The sequence below is a fragment of the Sciurus vulgaris genome (assembly GCF_902686455.1).
Source record: "Sciurus vulgaris genome assembly, chromosome: 13".
NCBI classification, from domain to species: Eukaryota; Metazoa; Chordata; class Mammalia; order Rodentia; family Sciuridae; genus Sciurus; species Sciurus vulgaris.
This window is the reverse complement of record NC_136474.1, coordinates 50699986-50722234: the sequence shown is the minus strand read 5'-3', so window position 1 is coordinate 50722234 and position 22249 is coordinate 50699986. Positions and strand designations below refer to the sequence as shown.

General features: G+C 38.5%; 1 protein-coding gene across 1 annotated transcript in view; it reads right to left on the bottom strand.

The window, feature by feature from the left end:
* TTC39C (tetratricopeptide repeat domain 39C) overlaps positions 1–22249 on the bottom strand; it is a 98090-nt gene that overhangs the window by 50004 nt on the left and 25837 nt on the right. The window contains 3 exon segments of the mRNA XM_079108747.1: positions 987–1101; positions 3432–3560; positions 5433–5481. Coding sequence (XP_078964873.1) covers positions 987–1101; positions 3432–3560; positions 5433–5481 — 293 coding nt within the window.

The window sequence follows — 22249 nt, the reverse complement described above, 5'->3', positions numbered from 1 at the left end:
AAATGACAGAAGTACCTCATAGGACATATTTTAAAAGAAAGATAAGTTCTAGGAGGTCCAAATTTTAGAGGCCAAATTAAAAGTTAAATTCCACTTAACTTGAGCCAAACAAACAAAGCATCCTCAAGTGTGAGACAGACACAGGGACAGAGAGATAAAGAGAGCAAGAGAGAGAAGGGGAAAAAATGGTTTCTAGTTGTCTAAAAAGAAAAGTGTATTCATAATTAGCAGAAACATCCTTCTTCATACAAGGTTTGGGGGAAAAATGCTTTCCTGACTGTAAATTTTAATTGATTTTCTTTTAGAATTTTCATTTTTTTTGCCGAGCAATCCTATCTACCAAAGTGGCAGGTTTCTGCTGTCAGGATCCAAGAGACACATAACCACATTAGGGAAAGAATTAGGTCAATTTTAGACACACTCTTACAGCAAGCTATTACAGACTCATCGAGTCTATTTCACTCAAGAAATTAAAGCTGCAAAAGCCTGGAAAACATCTGTCTTGGACAAACTAATTAAGAAATTAGTTTATAAACCCTGCTAAAGGTTGTTACCATGCTAGTCATTCAAGTGTATGAGGGAATCTTTAATGATCTTTAATCTTTAATCATTTCCTAATACTTAAAACCACTGAAGGTATTCTGGCCTTCAATAACAATTTCCTGAAAAACTTAAATTTAAACCAGTTAGAGTTCACTTTAAAGATTAGTATTACAACTTGATTCCCACAAAGAAAAAGTACTGTACCTACATACATAAAAAAGGCACTCCTAATTTCTCTAAGACAGAATTATCTTGAGACAGGAGGAGGAAAACACACATTAAGCACTTATGGTTTCAATTCTCCAAGTAATAAATCAGTATCATGCCCCAAAGAGGCGTCATGTGTTTTCAAAAAGTAAAATTTAAAGTGGTCTTAAAAAACAAGAGCATTACTGATTTTTGCCTGAATAGCAAAAGCCATTAAAAAGAATGCATCGGCATACCTGACAATTCTTGTTTGACAAATGAAAGTACAGCCAGGTACACCTGACAGTCAGCTATGATAATCTGCCTCTGAAGCCGATCAACCATGGAGGGAGTGGACTTGCGGACATCAACCTGTTGCGTGGAAAGAAAAGTACACATCAATAAATTACACACATGAACGATACTCCCTCCAAACAACTATTACTTAAAGGTACAGGATAATTCATATTAGAGCTGTGAGACATGGCAGTTCCTCAAAGCCAAGACCAAACTTATAATAGAAATCTGGAAACTCCGTATTCCCATTAGATTGAGCTTTGCTAACAATGCGGTGTTAAAGAACATTTTAATTCAAAAACAATATTCCAAATGATAACATCTAAATTTGTGAAAAACATGAACATTAATACAAAACTTCAGAGGTTCACTTTTTTTTTTAAAGACAATGTAAATTCCTATTTATCCAAAATTAAAACCATTGAAGGTATAATACATTCCCTAAGTCGGTAATCCAAAAAGTCAATTTACAGCATTTATCTGCAGGTAGGACTAATACTATGGTACATTCTTTTGGTGCATGCAACTGAGATGTAAGGGCTGGAAACTGATTCCATTTCCATTAAGGAGAAAACACCCTGGAATTAAAAATTAGTTTTAATAAATCACAAATTATACTTGCAATTTAGGCATATAAATAAAAATAAGCAAAAAGTAAAATCACTTTAAAAAATACTGGTCTTAATCATAAAGAATATTTCTAAAATGAATACAAATAACCAGGGCATACAACATTCTGCATTCTTAACACAAAGAAACGTTGAATAAAATAAGCTAAGTAGCTTCCATGAGCTTTCATAGTGACATGAGAAATTGTAGAATTTTTGCAAATAAGTCAATAGTATAAACAGTATACATGACAGTAAGACGTGTTTCTCTGTTTTTCCCTAGATTTTAGCATAATCCATCATGGTCACTGCTATTCCCTGTCAAGCCCCAGCACTCATTACTCTGGGAAAATGTCAATGCATCAATGCTTTTGTTTCCTTATTTATAATAACATCTACTCTGCAAGCTGTCCAGAAGGCTAATGAGATCCTATATATGTGAATGCTTTATAAATTGCAAGTGCTATTGCAAATGTTAATTATTAACATATATGCTAGGGATGGTAATAGAAATTGAGGACAGACATGTAAATAGTTTACACTTAATGATGAAAAACAGACCTTATCACCATGTTACATAGTAAGTGCTCTGAAGGGTTAAAGCAGAGGGAACTACAGGAACCTTAGGAGACATATTCAGCAGCGTATGGAGCCTCAGGCTCTTGGGGGAACACTTGTCTGTCTAGGAAGAACCAAGAGAAGGAACCTGGTGAAGAGGCAGAAGAATTATCCAGGCAGAGGTATATGCCAGCATAGTTAGGGGTTTAGATTTTATTATAAAGGATGGCACTGAAAACCAAGTAAGCAACGTATTATCGACTGTATTACAGAAAATGAATGGAGTACAGAAAGACAGAGGCAGAGCGCCAATGTCTTAGATGAGGGCGATGGTGGGTGGCCTAGGGAGATGGCAGCAAGGATGGAGAGCAGTCAATGAATTCAAGAGCTATTTAAGAAAGACAATCACAGGAGATTGGTCACTGATGGCACGTTGGGTTTGAAGGAGGAGGAGGCAAAGATGAGTCTGGCCCATCTGGAGCATCAGGAGCCAGCATTCTTGGCCCACCAGTGGCTTCCTCATGGTGCATACCACAAGCAAGAGTGGAGGTGAAGCCATGTCTTGTGACCACCCACAGGAAGGAAGGGGACTGACATGAACGAGCAGATGACAAGATGGGGCAGCCTGATGACCATACCAACAGACTGGTCTGTCAGTTACATATGTGTCATATCCAAGATCCCGGGCACCCCAAGAAATACCAGCAGTGGAAGCATGCCTCTCTACAACAGGAACTTTTGGACTGAAACGAGAGGGCAAAATACAGAAAGTGGCTTATGATGTTATTGAAACTTTATTAACAAAGGTTGGTGAGGCCTGGGGAAAATGAGGTCAATGGCTGAAGTATGCCAAAATGCAGATGTTTTATTGTTCAGCTATCAGTGCGTCATGTTTAATTATACACAAGAAACCGTTGTCATGGGGCCCTTTATGGGAGAAGATCATTCTGGTTTTCTTTTTCTAGTACTAGGGCTTGAACTCAGGGCCTCACACATGCTAGGCAAACGCTCTACCACTAAACCACATCCCCAGCTGCAGAAAGGATGGTTCTAAAATACCAATGGATGGCTCTAACCACGGGAAAGGATTTATATTGCTTTATGAGAGACATTCCACATAACCAGAAGCCATGGGAAACATTTACTGCTTGTTTTCAGTCCTATTTTAAATGCTGAAACCCAAGTGATACTGTAAGTACTAAGTAGTATGCAGCCCATAATCTAAAGGCGCATACTTACATTCTTCTTGATTTTATTCTTGATTGTTTCAATTACTCCAGCCTCTTCACTTTCACACAGCTTTTCTGTAGTTTTTAAGTCATCGCACGCCAACTGCATTTTTTCTTCCTCAAATGTCATCATGGCATTCTTCCAAGAAACAAGGAGAGAATGAATGAATCAGTAAGTTTCTGAAACTTCAGGCCTGTTTATTATAATAATAGTCCAAGCTAGAAAAAAAAAAAAAAATCACTTAAATCATTTGTTGCAAGTAAAAGAATCAAAACGTGCAAAATGCACACCCTATTCATTTAAAGAAACCATAATCTCCATATTAAATAATATATGACTCTACTACAATAGCATGAAAAAATATACAGTAACACGTGTCCTTATAATTGCCATTCTACTGTGTCTCTGTTGCTATTAAATGCAGTAGCAGGGCTGGGGCTGAGGCTCAGTGGCAGAGCACTTGCCTAGCATGTGTGAGGCAAAGGGTTTGATCCTCAGCACCACATAAAAATGAACAAATAAAATAAAGGCACGCCAGCCATCTACGACTACAAAAATTTTTTAACTATAATAGCAAAAATTCTGTATAATTTCTGATTCATCTATTCAATTTAGTTTTTATAACGGGGTCTTATTCAAAAGTTCATTCTACTCTAGATCGACTCCAGTAAGTACTGGATAGAAATGCTAACCAAACAACCACTAGAGGGGCTCTTTGGAAGTCATCAGTCTTTCCAGGGTGATTCCTGTGGGTTTCCTTAGATAGCAATCATGTCATATCATGTATACTTAAAATCTCCACTGACAGCTTGATTTTAGGCACCTGCTGCTGGCGGATGTTGGCAAGCCACATCTGACTGGGTAGAGGTGATGTCCTGAACATCTGCTGAACACCTACCTGCCAGTTATATCCAGCAGAACTGAGGTTTCAGAGATGGGTGGGTACAGGGCAAGGAGGCCTGGTTCCTGGAAGGACCTAGGAACAGTCTCAAGCTCTCCATTCCCCACTGGATTCCCTGGTCCCACCTTGGCATTTTAGGCCCTGTCACAATGACTTAAGCCTGTTTTTCCATCCTAGCCAAACCAGACTATGGTCACCTAGTTTCCCCGTCATACTCTTTCTCCCAACCATCCTGTCCACCCCTTGGTGGCCACCCAGTTCACCCACTTTGGTTCAGTCTCTGTGACAGCCTTTTTAGTCACTTGGGTACTAATATTATGATCCCCATTTGATACTTTGTTTTTTTTAGATGAAGAACTATGTATTCTTGCAAAGAGTAGGCTCTAAAATTTTATTGCACTATCTGTCAATAAAAGGAAATAAATAGTCTGAATGAAACCCCATTGCACTAGGGATAGTCTCATGTCTAGAGTTGGGCACTGCCAGACTGGGCATGATATGCCTATTTGGTGACATCTTTCTGAATCTCAAATCTAAATGCTTTCTCCCTTTTGGTCTCTATGGCATACCTTTCTCCCCTTGTTATACAATTCTGTGATGGTTTTAAAAACTTGCGTGTTTGGAAGTAGTCTGTGTTATATTTCTGAAAAGAAAGCATCCAATTTTCTATACTCCCAATTAAAACCTATTCCCTCAATTCTCAAATATCAGCATTTGGAAATGCATGGCTAACCAACAAATTACTTTTACTTATTGAACTCATCTTCCAGTCCACAGTTACTCAATAATTTTAGAGCAAATCTTTATAACTCAGAGCCAGACCTGCCCCCACCCCCTGTCCCAATACACTTGTAATTTTTGAAGGTCTTTCTATTATATTTCTATTCTAAAAAGAATTTTGATTGGGGAAAAATATAATACTTTAGAAGATACAAACATTTTATTTTTAAAATTAGGGAAATTATCTATAGACATTGGTTAACAGGCAAAAACTATCTCAGTGTGAAATGCTACAGGATTTTCTACAAGAGTATACTAGGCAGCTGTATAAGAGACATTAGTTTATATTTATTTTCTTCATACCAATACCTCTACTGATACCAACTTACCAAAAAACTGACAAAGCTGGCTCCAAAACTCATCAATGGGCTATGATTCCTGTTAAGAAAACAAAACAAAAATATTTTTATTGTAAGCTTTTACTTTAAAAATCATCTGCTATAAAGAATAATAAAATTATGGCATTTGCTGGTAAATGGATGGAGTTAGAAAATATCATGCTAAGTGAAATAGGACAAGCCCAAAAAACCAAAGGCCACATGTTTTCTCTGATAAGTGCATGACAATACATAACGAGGAGGGTAGTGGGGGGGGGGAGGGAAGAATGGAGGAACTTTGGATGGTTTAGAGGAAAATGGGGGGGGAGGGGGGGAGGAAAGGAAAGACAGTAGACTGAGACAGACAGTACTACACTATGTATTATGTATGATTACATGAATGGTTTGAATCTACATTGTGCACAACCACAAGAAATGAAAAGTTGTACCCCATTTATGTACAATGAATCAGATTGCAGTCTGTAAAACTAAAAATTTTAATTTAAAAAATTGATATCCTTTCTCTTTCCTGTGCCTTAGTTTTGGAAGACTTATCAAAAGTGTGAAATTTGATCTACTCATTTATTGCTATTTTCATGGAACTCTAAGAACACAGGTAAACTGTAACACCAGTTGAACAAGTTCTTTTTAAAAGCAATGAATCATATATATGCTGTTCATAGTGCTGTGCTGTACAATTAAAAATTGCTGAGTTGATAAATTTTGCTGTTTTTTAAATAATAAAAAAGCAATAAACTATATAGTTATATTACTACAAAAGATCATCTAAGAGGTCAGGATCACTGTATAATCCTATTAACTGAGTTAAAGACACAGTCATCAAGCAGATTAAATTACCCTCAGGAAAAGTTGAAGAGGCAATGCAATGGTTAATGTTCTATCTGCCAGGACAGAATCTGCCCCCAGTTCTTCAAAGCAAAGCAGTTAACAAGACCAAATTATAACAAAGACTGCCTTTAAAACTGTGGCTATTAAATGAACTGACACAGTGAATATAAAGATGGTAGAAGCAACCTGACATCTATAAAATCATGTCCAAAGGAAGGTGGTTATTATTCACCTTTTTATTTGTTCTTTTTAAACATACATGCCAGTAGAGTGTATTTTTTATTACGTAAATATATGGCACTATATAAAAGACACGTAACAATTTATTTAGTAATCTCCTCTGAGAAAATTAGACTGTGCTCAAAATGAAAGTGTGGAGGTGTGAATCTCCACATATATACAGGCACACATATGCTTGGTGGACAGCCTATACCTATATTTTTACAAGCAATGCCAAATACATTCAGGGGATAAATTACTAGAGGTAGCATCACTGAGACAAAGGGCACATGCACCTTTTCTCTTGGAGTGGGCTGTGTGTGGTGGCGGGTAGTTCAGCAGACAGAAATTAGTGGAGGTTGTACACAGCCCTGCCATCTGGGAAGAGGCGTGTTTCAATCCAGCGCTGGCAACTGGCTCTCCCCTTTTGCTTACGTTAACCACTCTGCCGCTGAGAAGTGAAAGAAGCGGAAACTCATGTTGCTACTTTTGCTTCTTGTTCTTGACTAAAATTAGGTTTCTGAGAGTCATTAATTATTCATAGTACTAACCTTGCCCTTATTACTTCACATACCATCTTTTCATTTAAGTGTGGGGAAAAATGTAGAAACCAGGCCAACAGAACAGTTTTTCCTCCTTAAGGTGCTGTCTGCAACCTGCACAGCATCGGGGTGCACCGGGCATGAGGACTGTAGGGCCAGGGAGCACTGGCTGTGAGAAGAGCCATCCGCCCAGGCTCAGCTGGTTTTAACCGAACACACTTCAAGGGAGCCTGTGTTCACTCTCTTCATCTTAATTCATTTGACCCTCACACGCCTCTGTATGAAATGCATTTATTTTGGAGATTGAAAAAGGCTACCAGAAAGTATGAGGATGATCATTGAAAACCCAGTGTCAGGGTGGGGAGAGGGAAGAGGCTCCCAGCTCATTTCAAGACTGCTCAGACAGGGAACCTGCCATGGTGGGATAACTCATAACATTTGTTTTAAAAATGGATATCTATAAGGTGAGGGAGGGAACGAGGAAGTCACAAAAGACAAAAATGAAGCTTCCCTGCCTATACCTGGTCTGTAGATTCGACTTTGGAACCATGTAATCATGATACACAATAAAACCAAATTAAACTTTAATATACAATTCCTTTTTTTTTTTTTTTTTTTTGGCAGACCCCAGAGCAGGTGCTGTGACTCTATCCTCTAGGCTGGGAGCACTTCACTCTCCTGCTCCTCTGGAGACTGACACTACATATTGCCCATTTTCTTTTTCTTTTTTTTTTTTTTATTATTTAAACATGTGGGATACATGTTGTTTCTCTGTTTGTACATGGAGTCAAGGCATACCATTTGTGTAATCATAAATTTACATAGGGCAATGTTGTTTGATTCATTCTGTTATTTTTTCCCTTTCCCCCCACCCCTCCCACCCCTTTTTCCCTCTATACAGTACTTCCTTCCTCCTTTCTTACCACCCTCCTTATTCCTAACCCTAAACCTAACCCTAACCCTAACCCTAACCCCTCCTACCCCTCATTATATGTCCTCATTCGCTTATCAGCAAGATCATTCATCTTTTACTTTTTTGAGATTGGCTTATCTCACTTAGCATGATATTCTCCAATTTCATCCATTTGCCTGCAAATGCCATAATTTTATCATTCTTCATGGCGGAGTAACAATTTCTAAAAATTAAAAGTAAATGAATGCAAGGCACCTAAATGTAAATAAAATGGCAACACAACTACACAGAGCAGAACTACTCCAATAACTGTAGAACACTACAATCTAATAGTAAAACCCTATCATAAATATCCCTGAAAACAAACCCTCAGGAGATGCCCCTGCTCCACAGTCTTAATCTATTTTCAGTAACCATATTCTGACTGGACAAGGGTGTCTTACTCTCAGACTTCTGGGTGCATAGTTTGTGATATAGCAAGCATTGCATATGTAGAAATACAAGATTTTATTTATATTTGTATATTATATAGGGGAGAGAGGATGAAGTTAATTTTAAAATCTTAGAGTCCTAAGAGAATCAGTGTAAACTCAATTTATTTTTTTCAATCTTTGAATGCATACATTTATCCTAGATCTGTCCACTGAAAGAGCCTAGAACCAGGGGCCACCCAGCAGCACTGTGCATGCCTAGCACCCTCTCCAGATACATCAAGTGAGGGACTGTGGCTGCTTCCAAGGCAGGGCCAAGAAAGGCTCAAGAAGAACCTGAAACGTCTTGTTACAGCAGAAATTAAGGAAGTTTAAAAAACCTATTAGGGTCTTGAAGAGGTTCCCATTAGCCAAATAGGGAAGAATTTGATCACCCTGGAGAGCAAAAACAGCAATAGATTGAAATATCAAGATGAAACCATGCATTCATAATGATGCTTTTAATTTTTAAAAAAACTCACTAGCTTCCTACTGGGGATTTTAGGGAACCAACTCATTATTTTAAAAACAGATTCTTTAAAAGGGCAAGAATGAGAATTTACCCTGCCTTTACTCTGTGGACACAGAGCAACCAATGTTTGGGGGTGGGAAAAGTGTTCCTTTATAGAAGTAACCTAGGATAATGAATGAAAAGTAAATGACAGAAGTATTGCTGTTGTGCAGGCCCTAATGAATTAAGGGATATGGGCAGTGCTCATAAAGACAGGGACTGCCACCGTGACAGAATCAGCAAAATCTAAGGTGTGGGAAAGTCTACAGCATAAAGATCCTAGTTTCTTCAACAATAATGAACCACAGGAGGAAAAAGAGACCAAAGGGAAACTTTGAAGTAAGACTACCCAACATCAGAGACACATAAGACACTCACTAGGGGACATCTAAAACAACACCACATTCGCACACATACACACGTATATATCCACGCACATGCAACGACTAGAAAATGAGGTTTTAAAATCACCATTCACAATAGCACTGAAATATTCATTATCTAAGAATAAATCTAACAAACATTGAAACTACAATCTAACTACATTGAAAACTCAAAACACTGCTAAGACAAATTAAAGCCCTAAATCAGGGTTTCTCAACAGTGACATTCTGAATATTTTGTGCCAAATAGTTTTTGGGTGTGGGGTTGTCCCGTACTACATAGAATATTAAGCAGAAATATACATGAAACAAGGCAGTCACGAGTTGGTAATTATTACAGCTGAGAACTGGAACATTAGAATTTGCAAAATACTTCATGTGCTCTGGAAGATGTGCTAAGGTTTGGATGTGGCTTGTCCCCCCAGGGTTCATGTGCTGGAAGCTTGGTGTGGACCTTTGGGAGGTGGGGTTAGTGGGAGGTTGCAGGTCAACTGGAAGCATGCCCTTGAAAGGGATTAAAGTATTTTTTATGAGACCCTGGTTAGTCCTTGTAAGAGAATTATTATAGAAGTCTGAGCCTAACCGCATGTAGTCTCTTTCTGCTTCCTGCCTAGCCGTGTGATTCTTTGCTCCTGCCATTGCCATACACCATGATATGATGAAGACAAGACGGTCCTCACCAGAATTGAGTTGATAACAATCCCAGGTCATTAAAGCTCTAAAACTGTGAGTTAAAATAAACCTCTTTAGTTTATAAGTTAACCTATCTTAAGTATTTCATCATAGTGACAAAAAGTTGACTATTATAAAATGTATGAAATTTTCCAAAATAAAAAGTTAAAAACCTACAATTAAAAATGTCCTTCAAAAGATAAGGTGTCCTTTGAAATTCTCTGATGAAAGGGCTTCTGATGATTGCTGCCATAGTTTACTTCTTGAAAATGAACCATCAGTAATAAAATGGCTCTAAATTTTTCACTCTGTATAATGAGTCACCCAAATTAGAAAGACCATTGAGAATACAAGGAAGCGATTTATCATCTATTCCTATAGTCACTAACATTGCCATGGAAAATATCTTTTGAAGTTTCTCCAGGATATTAAAAACAGGACTAAAGCGATAAAAATTTTGTTTCCTGAAATATATATAAAAGGGAATGTATACATTTAGTTCTTTAAAGGAGTATTTCTCCATTACATAAATAAGCATAATTATAAGAATACCTATTTCTTCAAAAATAATTTTATTGTCCATAGCAGTGAATGGTTAGAAATTTTCAAGCTTTTTTCTGAATATTCTAAATTTATAAAATGCTGAGTTCTTAGAAAAATTCAAAATGACTTTTTTCCCCTCCAAATGCCTGGGGACCATGGACCCTTGTGGATTACACAGGAAATCTGGGGCCACCTGAATCCAACCAGCCAAGGGCCATCACCGTCTTTCACTAGAGCCATATGATCCCAGATCTGAGAGTTGAAGAAAAAAAGGAAAGAAAGAAATGGATTCACCCCTGCTGCTGTTAATGGAGGTTCTATCTTTTCTGTGACCCACAATGTTTTAAAAATCATAGCTCCAGAGGACCACTGCAGTTAACTTTATACAATCAGCAAAAAAAATCAATATGGAAGACTTCTCTGATGCCTCTGAGCCAACCTCGCAACTTAATTTTTTTCATGGAAAAACAACTTGTCTGCAATAGAACAAACACCTCGTAAAATAGCCAAATAGAATATTATAACCTACAAATGCTTTCATAAAATTTAATGTTTAAGCAAAGGCTGTATGTACACTATGTTCCAACACAAAAGAGCAGTGAAAATATTTGTTTGAGGGAAAATACAATTAATGGTGTTTTTTTGTTTTGTTTTGCTTTGTTTTTTTCAGTGAAAAGTATGCATCTATAGTGGGTGGATAAGCAGCCATGATGTCTTCATATTGTCACTGCAGAATTCCCCCTACATTTACACCTCCTTTAGGGAGAAAAATGCATCATTTAAGTCAATTCACTTGTCCTAAATACTCCCTATGATTTGGTTGTTGCTATTTTTTTCTCATCCAGCCTACCAAACAGAATAATGGGTTAATTCAACAGCAAAATGGCCACATTGCATAGGAGTGAGTTATTCACTTCATGGTAAGTTGAGGCCCAGCTGGGTCTAGCTGTGACCCAGGGCACTCTCAGCAACAGGCCAACAGAGAACTGGACTCAAAGTAAGTAAAGAGAGAGACCCTTATGAGGTTACTCCCCAAGACAGTCCCTGATTGTTTTTTCCCAAAAAATAAAAGCAAATGATTTGGGGATTGCTTTTTATATTATCCATCAAAGTAGTATAAATAAGATTTTATGTGCTCCTTTTGAAAAAAAAAAAAAAAAAAAAAAAAAGATGACAACAGCCACTAGTAAGCCATTAGGACATCAAACAGAACCATGCATTTTCTTGTGATTTGAACTCTCTTCTTTTTTTAGTTGTAAAAGGACACAATGCCTTTATTTTACTTATTTTATGCTGAGGATTGAACCCAGTGCCTCACATGTGCTAGGCAAGCGCTCTACCACTGAGCTACAACCCCAGTCCCGAACTTTCTTCTTATTCGAACATTTTCTTTCTCATTTTTTTTGGGCGGGGAGGGAGTATGGGGGATTGCTCTCAGGGGCACTTGACCACTGAGCCACATCCCCAGCCCTATTTTGTATATTATTTAAAGACAGCATCTCACTGAGTTGCTTAGCACCTCGATTTTACTGAGGCAGGTTTTGAATTCGCAAACTTCCTGCCTCAGCCTCCCAAGCCCTGGGGTTACAGGCATCTGCCACCAAGCCTGGCCTCATTTCCTTTCATTTTTAATACTGAAATGTTGCCACTATCTAGTTGAGTCCTCCTGTCAAGAAAAATAATAAATAAAAGATTTTATAATAAGGAATTTAATGAAGTTGAAATTAAAAGCTAAAAATATGTGTTTTGCCCAAATAAAGCCTTAAAATATGTCAATTCCATGGGACCCAAAGGGGGCCTGACAACAGCTCCCACTTAGCTGGCACTCATGGTTTCTGGCCTGTGGGCTCAGCTTGTTCTATCTTGTATCTCAAGTTCTCTAACTTTGAGTACACCATGGCAACAATCAATAGATAAGATTGATTTGACACTTCTGCAATGAACTGTTTTCCAAATACATTGAACTTTGTGTGTGTGTGTGTGCAGCTGGGAATTAAACCCAAGGCCTTACACACGCTAGGCAAGCATTCAATCCCTGAGATACATCCCCAGCCCTGAGTTTACCTTTTAACACCATTTGGACAGGGGAAACTCATGCTAAACTCCTGGAGGCCCCAATCTTAATATGAAGATGTTGCAGCAATAAGAGAGAAAGGAACATCTGGTGGGCAGTGCCAAAGAGCATAGAAGCTCCTTTCACTCACAGGCTAAAGAGGCAGAAGTATGTCTCTACTCAGAGTAGGAGTGCAAGGAAAAAGAGTGATGCTTTCAGCACCTTGCTCATTCACCCAATTCTTATTAAAGAGAGGATCTTCCTTATGCAGAAAATGAAAAAGTGCCTTGGAAGCGAGAAATGAAAAACTCTGGGCTGAAAGTCTAAGAGAAGTGTCTCTTTCTCTCAGACGAAGGCCCAAGAAAATGTGACAAAGTTCATTTCAAGACATCTTGACTTAACAGTTAACAATATTTTTCAAGCTGGGCTGGTGGCACACACCTATAATCCTAGCGGCTTGGGAGGCTGAGGCAGGAGGTTCACAAGTTCAAAGCTAGTTTGAGCAACTGAGCAAGGCCCTAAGCAACTTATCAAGACCCTGTCTCAAAATAAAAAAAGTAAAAAGGGGTTGGGGATGTGGCTCAGTTTTTAACCACCCCTGGGTTCAATACCCAGTACCGAAAAAAAAAAAAAAAAAAAATTTTTTTTTTCCAAAGGGAAAGCATCTAACTCATTCTGCTTCTTAGTTTAAAAGTATTCCAAATGCTTTCTTTACATATTTCACACAGCATCCCCAGAGGTCTGGTATGTGACAGGATAGCACTAGTGAAATGTTCTCTTTTTGAATACTGCTATGAATCATTTTATAAAATAAATTCCATTATCTATGGTTTTTCTAGAAAGTTAAGTTGTTTCTATGGTAATTCCAATGAATCTATTTTGTTCATTAGGTGCATCTTCCCAACAGGCCTGAGAGATAGGTACACTTGCCCAGGTCCACGTCTAAGCCTGTGCACTCTGCTGCTCTGCATCTTCCAAGTATCCATGACAAATTTCCAATGAAGGATTGAAAGGTCAACTCCACCCAAGGCAGATGGTTAGGAGGGTGATCAAGCCATCGAGCCAAACAAAAGCAATAGAATTCACTATCAAAGCCGAAGAAGTAATTTATGGTTTTCTAGGTTGCTCCTTGCCTCCATCAAAAATATTATCTAAGAAAACCATAATTTTCTTTTTAAAAAGCTACAATAATATGTTCGAAAATACTTAATTTTAAAATGATATCTAAGTCATGTTTCTCAGTTTAAAATAAATGAACAGTGACCCCTTCGGCATACAGGGCTTTAGGGAAAAAAAAAAAAAAAATCAAGTGAATCTAGTTTTGTTCCATGCAACCATTTATATATTTGTTGAACAGCAAATGTACAGCAGGCACTGTGCTATGAACTGGAGCCAGATAACACAATCCCTGGCTTCTCAGTGGCTACTCAGTCCAGCCTAGCAGCTGGAAAGAAACATGCTAACACCCTCCTAGCAAATGGCATTGGAAAGTAGGTAAGTGGTCGTTACTTTGACTCCCAAAGTTGTCCCTTGTCATTGTATTTTTTGGTGGATAAGCACCCCCGCCTTCGCCACCAACACAATGTTTGATGAGATCTGAGACTGGCTACTTGCCATCTTTGATTTCCTCTTCTCTCTTCTTTTTTAAAGGGATATACAAAAAGTTTCCCTGTCACCTATCTTTTAATTCTCTGCAGAGCACTTCTCCTATCTGATATTCATCTCATTATTTTGGTTGGAATAAAGGAAATCTCCCCAAGAAGGGGACTCTGACTCTGCTAGGTGCTGTCATCCCAACCCCCAGCTAGTATAACAGGGCCCCCACCCAGCACATGTCTGTTTAATGCATCCACCAGTCGTGTTCTACAAATCCATACTTCACATGTCATCTGACAGACTGACCTTCACAGGGTCCAAAAAATGGTCAGGTATGAGTTCTTCATCAACATGAACCCATAAAAACTGCTTTTGCCAAGGGGGGAAAAATGTGCTTGTTTCCTTGATCAGAAGATAGCAGTGGGGGAAATTCCTGGAAAGGTTCCATTTACTTTTCAGACACAACTCTAAATAAGACCCTTGGGCAACATTCATCTAAAGGACAACAAGTCTCTAAAAACATCGATCTTCACAGTTGTTGATTTAATGAATATGTGACTTACCAGAGTTAGAAAGAGATCTACCCATCTGATCAGACTTGTTTTTATCCTGGGCCTTCCTGGGGATGTGGGAGTCTATCATCTTCACTGCCTTGCCAGAAACACCTCCGCGATCACAGGCTCCCAACCAGGAGAGGTACCAGTTCCCAGAGTGTGGCCCCTGTGTGTGTGTGTGTGGCACTATTCTCCCTCACAGATGCTATAGAGTCTTACGGTTTACTTGTGACACTAACTGCTTGGTTTGTGGCCTTGCATTTAACCAGAAAAGTAAGGTCAGAATTCACTGGCTGGTGCCAAGAAGCCATGAAAGACATACCCAGAGCAGCAAAGCTGTTGACCCATAGCAGGCAGAGCACTAGAGGACTTCAGGGGATAGGCCAGGTGTCTCAGTCAGCTTTTCCTCACTGTGATAAAACACCTGACAAGAACCATTTAGAGGAGGAGAAGTTTATTGGCTCCTAATGTCAGAGGTCCCAGTCCACAGTCGTCCAACTCCATGGCTATGGGCCCAAGGTGAGACAGAACATCATGGCAGAGGGTGAGGCAGAGGAAAGCTGCTCAAGACATGACAGCCAGGAGGCAGAGTGGGAGTTCTGCTCATCATGGATAAAATATAAATCCCAAAGGCACACCCCCAGTGACCTACTTCCTCCACCTACACCCCACTTGCCTTCAGTTACCACCCAGTCAATCCAGATCAGTGGATCAATCCACCAATTAGGTCACACCTTTCATAATCTTATCATTTCACCTCTGAAAAATTTTGCATTGTCTCACACCACAGACACCTCATGTCTAAATCATAACACCAGTATTTTGAGTCTCCTTCCCATATAGGAACAGAATAAGCAGGTACCTTGGTGGTCTGTTCCTACAGCCTGGGGGTTCAGTAATTCTCTACAGGTAGATCATTATCAAGCATGCTGAAAACAAAACAAAACAAAAACCAACAACAACTAGGCCCTTGGCCCTTGCTTCTTATGGAAAATAGTTTTCATTGATGTATTTTTAGGATGCACATAATTAAGAATGCTAATTACCCTGATTTGATCATTACACATTATATATGTATACTGGATCATCATAGGACACCCCATAAATATGAGCCAATATTGTGCATCGGCTGAAATTTTAGATCACACATTTAAGAAAGAATGCATTCCCTGAGTATGACAAGATATTCCTCAAAGCAGAGGGGATTTTAAAAGTAGATGCACTCCCCAACTGGAGCACCGAAACATTTTCATTTTTCCACTGGTCTCTGGCACCTTGCAAAGGGAAAGCCAGCAGATGCAGCGGCACCCTTTTAGAATTTGGGAGTTCTAAGAGGCGAGGTAAGATTATGGGAACAACAAAAAAAGAGATACAGTGAACAGGTTAGGGAATGAGAACTTGTCTGGGGTAGGGGGCTGGGGGAATAGCTGCCTGCAGAACTCAATGCCACCCCTCCATAGCCCCAGATGGTGGCAGCACCCCATCGGCCAGGCCTGGGAGGAGGGAGGCGGGGAAAAGAGATAAAGGAAAAGAAGGCTACGGAAAACATTTTGATCCCTGGTCAGTACCCACCTTTTAACTGCCAAAAGATTTCTTGAGTTGGAATTAACCAGTCTAAATAATTTGGCAGACTGTTCAGTGAGAGGATATTTAGGAAAAAAAAAAATTTTAAGAAAATAGGGAATGCTTCCATTATGTTTTTCTACTACTACTTTAATCCTATAAAAATTCAAAACCAAGATAAAAACTGTGGAAAGGGAATGTGATGCTCTCTTGCCTAGGGCTTCAGCACACAAGGTTCCCCTGCCTGGGCTACTAACTGACCACTCTCTTTCCTCAATGGCTCCTCTTAGCTTCTGGGTCTTGGTCTAAATGATTCTGGTTCCAGGGCCTACCCAGTCCTGCTTGGGCTGGGAGCCTTTGGAACATTACTATACCAGCTTAGTGCCCAGCCCTTGCCCAGCATCTAGAACCAATCAATCAATAGCCTATTAAGCATCACAAGAATACCTGTATGCTATTTGAGAGGTGGCTCTGTGATAGGGGAAATTGTTTCTATGTTATAAAGTTGTTTAAATGAGTTAAAAAAAAAAAAAAAAGCTCACTAAAATGATACCAACACATAGCTGATACAATAAAAGTATTTTTGAATGACAATAATGAATAATGAACTGGTCTAAATAAACAAAAGAATTTTCTATAACTGAGAAGCTACTCCTGAGAAGACGACTAGTACTTGGGGAGTCTCTGGGGTTTACAAAATACTTCGAATGATTTCCTGCCTTTACTCTAGCTCTCTTTAAACCATCATTTGCAAATGCATTTCTTGAACTGTTCACCTGTTGAACTCTGAAAATTATTTATGGTGGCCTTATAAAGGCAGCTTCTTAAACCAGGATTCCTTTTATGATATACTTGTAAAATTTTCTCATGAGTTAGCAAATATATCATAAGAACTACATAATCATGTATCAGTGTCTTCATTCTATACCTGCACTTAAAAATTTTAATGATTTCAAATGTAAACAGTGTTTTCACAAAGAATATATTCCACAATAGGAAATAACAAATATAATTTTTTACTTATACACAGATAGTCAATCCCAGCCTAAATAGAATTCCTTGCATTTGAAAGGACCACTTAAGAAAAAAAGGAAAAGAAAAACCTTAAAACTGGTACTTCCTATGAGAGTGGTACCTTACAAGAGAAATACTATTATAACTTTTTAATGAGCAGGAGTACACAGTGCACAAAAGGAAAGAAAGATTTACTCGAAGTTATACTAAAACTGTACTAATAACCTTTCTGCTTACACAGTGATATATTAACGTCTAACAGTTTATCCAGTATTTCAAAATTGTAAAACGTTATATCTTAGAAAGCACATGTATGTATCTATTCTCCAAATTCAGTGCCTTATTAGTATGACACATATTATTAAGCTAAACTGTCATATTTGATATTTCTATTCTAGTAGTGGCATTATTAGACAACAACTTATGCATAAAACCTACCAAGAGATTCCAATTAATAACGGAATGAGGGCTGGGATTGTGGCTCAGTGGTAGAGCACTTGCCTAGCATGTGTGAGGCACTGGGTTCCATCCTCAACACCACATATAAATAAATAAATAAAATAAAAACTAAAAAAATTTTTTTAAAAATGTGAAAATTTTTTTCTTATTATATGTATAACTACAGCAATTGTTTCTGGCAAAAAATTATATATATATATACATATATATTGAGAGAGGGGGGTATACATATACATATGCATCTATCTATCTATCTATCTATCTATCTATCTATCTATCTATCTATCTATCTATCTATGTATTTTTTGGTACTGGGAATTGAACCTAGGGGCACTTAACCACTGAGCAACATCCCAGGCCTTTCTTATATTTTATTTAGGGACAGGGTTTCCCTGAGTTGCTTAGGGCCTTATTAAGTTGCTGAGGTCGTCATTGAACTCTCGATCCTACTGCTTCACCCTCCTGAGCCACTTGATGACAGGTGTGCACCACCACACTGGGGGCTGTGGTGATAGTCTGAGAAAGCTACACTACAGATAAAAATATACAGGCAATGGATAAAATAAAGATGGCTGAATGAATAAGACGATGTGCCTCTACAAGGTCGCAGGACAGAGCTGTTGAATTTTATAATGATCTGTTACAATACTAGCAATAGGAGGTATTTCCCTCTTCAGTAGTTCTATTGAGGTATCAAACTAAGCTACATATACCTCAGGGTTGGTTTTGTTGCTGTTACAACACTGGCTTTCCTCTCTGTGTACCATCTGACTTCCTGCCACAAAAAGATATAAAGGAAAGAAGAGAAGGAGGGAGGCAGAGAGAGAAGGAGGGAAGCTGGGAAGAAGGAGAGGCAGAAGAGAAAAGAAAGAAAAACTACACTATGGTCTTAGGATAATATGGACTTCATGATATTTTAGAACAAGTGATAGTATACACACATTAAAGTTGAATAAATTGTGTATGGACTATAAAACATCACAAATTTATGAAGTATCTCTCAATACAAATGTACACCTTCTTTAACTGTGGGCTTTATTAAACTATGGTTTTAAACAGGGCAGCATGAATGTTAAGCTAGAATCTAATGTACTACAGAATCTGGTATTTGGGGACAGCTAAATATTCTAGTAAAATATCTGTTGGATTATGTGCAAAGAGTTATTTGAAAGGAAAAGAAAATGTGCTTAAATGGACTTTTTTTTCCTACTACAGCATGGGTAACATAACTTTATCCATATACATTTATAATGACTGGTGGGAAAGAAAATCAATGCCAAACTTTTGAGAATTTTTTTATCTTTATATCTATCTTTACAAGAAGTTTTAAAATATTTCTATGAATCTACCCTAAGAAAACTAAAACAGATGAAAATTTCAACACAAAGATGTTCATCATGGTATTAAATATAATATTGTGATGGGTTGACAGAGCTGACACCATGAGAATGTTATAGGCCAGACTCTAAGGGAAATGACTCCATTTTGCTCTGAGACTCCATGTTATGTAGATAATAAGCTTCTCCCATGGGAACACCTCGCCTCTGTACCCATCATCAGTTATTTAGTGTGACATGTTTAACAATACAGAATGACAATTTCTATGTAAAGAAAAATTGTTCTTTTTTGATCCCTATTGCTCCTAAACAATGTACCATGTGAATGGTGATTGTGTGGATGTTGGTAACCATTCTTTATTTTGTACCTAGGTAAGGGTCATTTTGACCCACTTCTCCCTCTGTTGATGATCTCATGATGTTAGTCTGTAATTTCGAATCATAGCAACAGACACTTATGATTGATGTGATTTTTGGTATAAGAACTCCTACAACCTATGGTCTGGGCTGTTCTCCGAGTAGCCATTATTTTGGGGCATTGTGTAAGATAGTCAGCCAGCCAGCTTAATAAAGACTCTCAAATTTGGACTTCTCAGTGGTGATTGGTCTGTTCTTAAGTTGCGCCCCATAACATATCAAGAAATGAGACCCAGCTGGCACAGTGGTGCACACCTATAATCCCAGTGGCTGGGGAGACTACAGCAGGAGGATCAGAAGTTTGAAGCCAGCCTCAGCAACTTAGCAAGGCAATAAGAAACTTAGTGAGTCCCTGTCTCTAAATAATACACACACACACACACACACACACACACACACACACACACACACAGGCTGGGGATGTGACTAGGTGGTTAAGCACCCCTAAGTTCAATCCCCATTACCAAAAAAAAAAATAAATAAATAAAAGAGAGATTACAGAATGTTGAAGAAGAGACTGTTAGACTAATTAGACATATTCACCCAGCAAAATATTTTGTTAAAGAAAGTCATTGCTAAGGAAATGCTTACTCCAGTGTTTGAAAAAGCTTAAATTTAAAATCTTAACTTGATCATGGAGCAGCAGAGAGAACTTCATGGTCAAGATTCCCTCATCTGTAAATCTGGTGTAATGATTCTGCCTTACGTGGGTGTAATAAGTGAACAAGAAAGTATCTTAATGTCTGAAGCAAAAGACCAGTTACTTGTCATTTTAATAAAAAAAAAAGAACACAGTTATAGGTGCAATATGACAAGTATGTAAACACATGCACAAAATAACATTCCCAAAATGTTATTTATTAGTAGTGAGAATTAAGGGTGATTTTTCTTTCTCTACTTTTCTTTCTTCTCTACAAACTATCAATGAATAAGCATTTATCTCTTTTACAATTCGAAAAATTTATCACTTAATAATAATTAATAAAACATTTTAAATACCAATACATAACTAAATTTCATCTATTTACTTATTCAAAAAATAATCACATTTTTTTTTACCACCTTCTATGTTCCAAGTACAAAAATAAGGCATTTTCCTGTGGATATTTTTGTTGTTTTTGTTTAAGTGTTTTTATTTATGTTCTTTCAACTCACAATGCAGTAAAGGAGGTACAACTCTGTCCCAGTGCTTATATGAAGCCTGAATTAAATATTAAAATTGCCTCCATGCTCAATAAACCCATTGGAACCCTCTCTGTGCAGATGACAAAATCCGTATGGTGAGGAGCCTGGGGGACAAACTGTTCCACTTTCGGTGAATGAGTCACTCCAGTGGGAAAAGTTTCAGAGTTCAGACTATCATATCGTTGCACATAATTTCTTCCATTTTCTCAAGGAAAGCACTCACTGTCCCTATTATCAAAATGGATGATCCTCAGGTAAGACCAGACCCTTCACCAACACTTCAAGAAGTGAACTTCTGACAGGAGCCCCGGCATTCCTGAAAAGCGTGATAACTGCCTTTCCCTGTAGGCCAGGCCAACTGTGAGAGCAGCAGCCATCCAACTGGAACATGTTTAGGCGCTTATTATAACAGATATTACAAAGGAAACAGACGCAGAGATGCACAAGGCAAGGCCTGCAGGCAGGGAGCTCCCGGGCCCTCCAAGAACCTCCAACTACCTATTCAGCCATCCAGCTGCCCCTTCCCACAGTTTATGTTCTCCAGCGGAAACACAGTGACAAACATTTATCACTAAATCGTCCATTCTATAACTGACCTATTAAGCACTTCTAAAATGGTATGCTTAGCATTTGTTACAGCTTCTCAGAAAATAAAACTTGTGGGTTAGAGCAAAGCCTTACCACTTCACTATGCATGTGAGTGAATGCCCCCTGGTTAAAATGCAGATTCTCATTCAGATGGTCTGGGGAAGGCCTGAGATCTGACATTCTAACAAGTCCCTAGGTAATGCTGACTCTGCCTATACCCAGACTGTGCTTTGACCAGTGCTATGGTTTGGATGTGAGGTGTACCCCAAAAGCTCATGTGTGAGACAATGCCAAAAGGTTCAGAGAAGAAATGATTGGGTTTTTTGGAGACTTAACCCAATCAGGGAATTAATCCCCTGATGGGATTAACTGAGTGGCTGGAGGAAGTGGTTCATTGGGTGCGTGGCTATGGGGTATGTATTTTGTATCTGGTGAGAGGAGTCTCTCTCTCTGCTTTCTGATCATCATGTGAGATGCTTCCCCGTGCCACACTCTTCCACCATGATGGAGCTGGTTCTATAGGGAAGCACCATCTGAAACCATGAGCTTTTAAACAAACTTTTCCTCCTCTACAGTTGCTCTGGTTGGACCTTTAGTCACAGTAGTAAAAAAGCTGACTAAAACAACCGTTAAGGTCTTGGAGGCACTGTTAGGATTTTGATTTCAAAAAGTGGTACCTTAAAAATGCTTGCAGAAAGAGCAGTATTAACTAAAATACATTCTAATGCAAACCGTTTGGCAATGGAAATTGTGAAGACATTGCTAATAATCTCCTCCCTGAAATAAAAAATTCTTCTATTTCCTGAAGGCCTGCCTTTTTGAGATCCCATTCCCGAAAGCATGCTGCAGTTTTCCTTCCCATTCTATCCATAGTCCCTTGTCTTCTCACGGTTCTGCGGGGACTGAGAGGCCTTTTCCTTGGTTCCCTGGGTTCTTCTTTTATTGACACAATAATAATTAT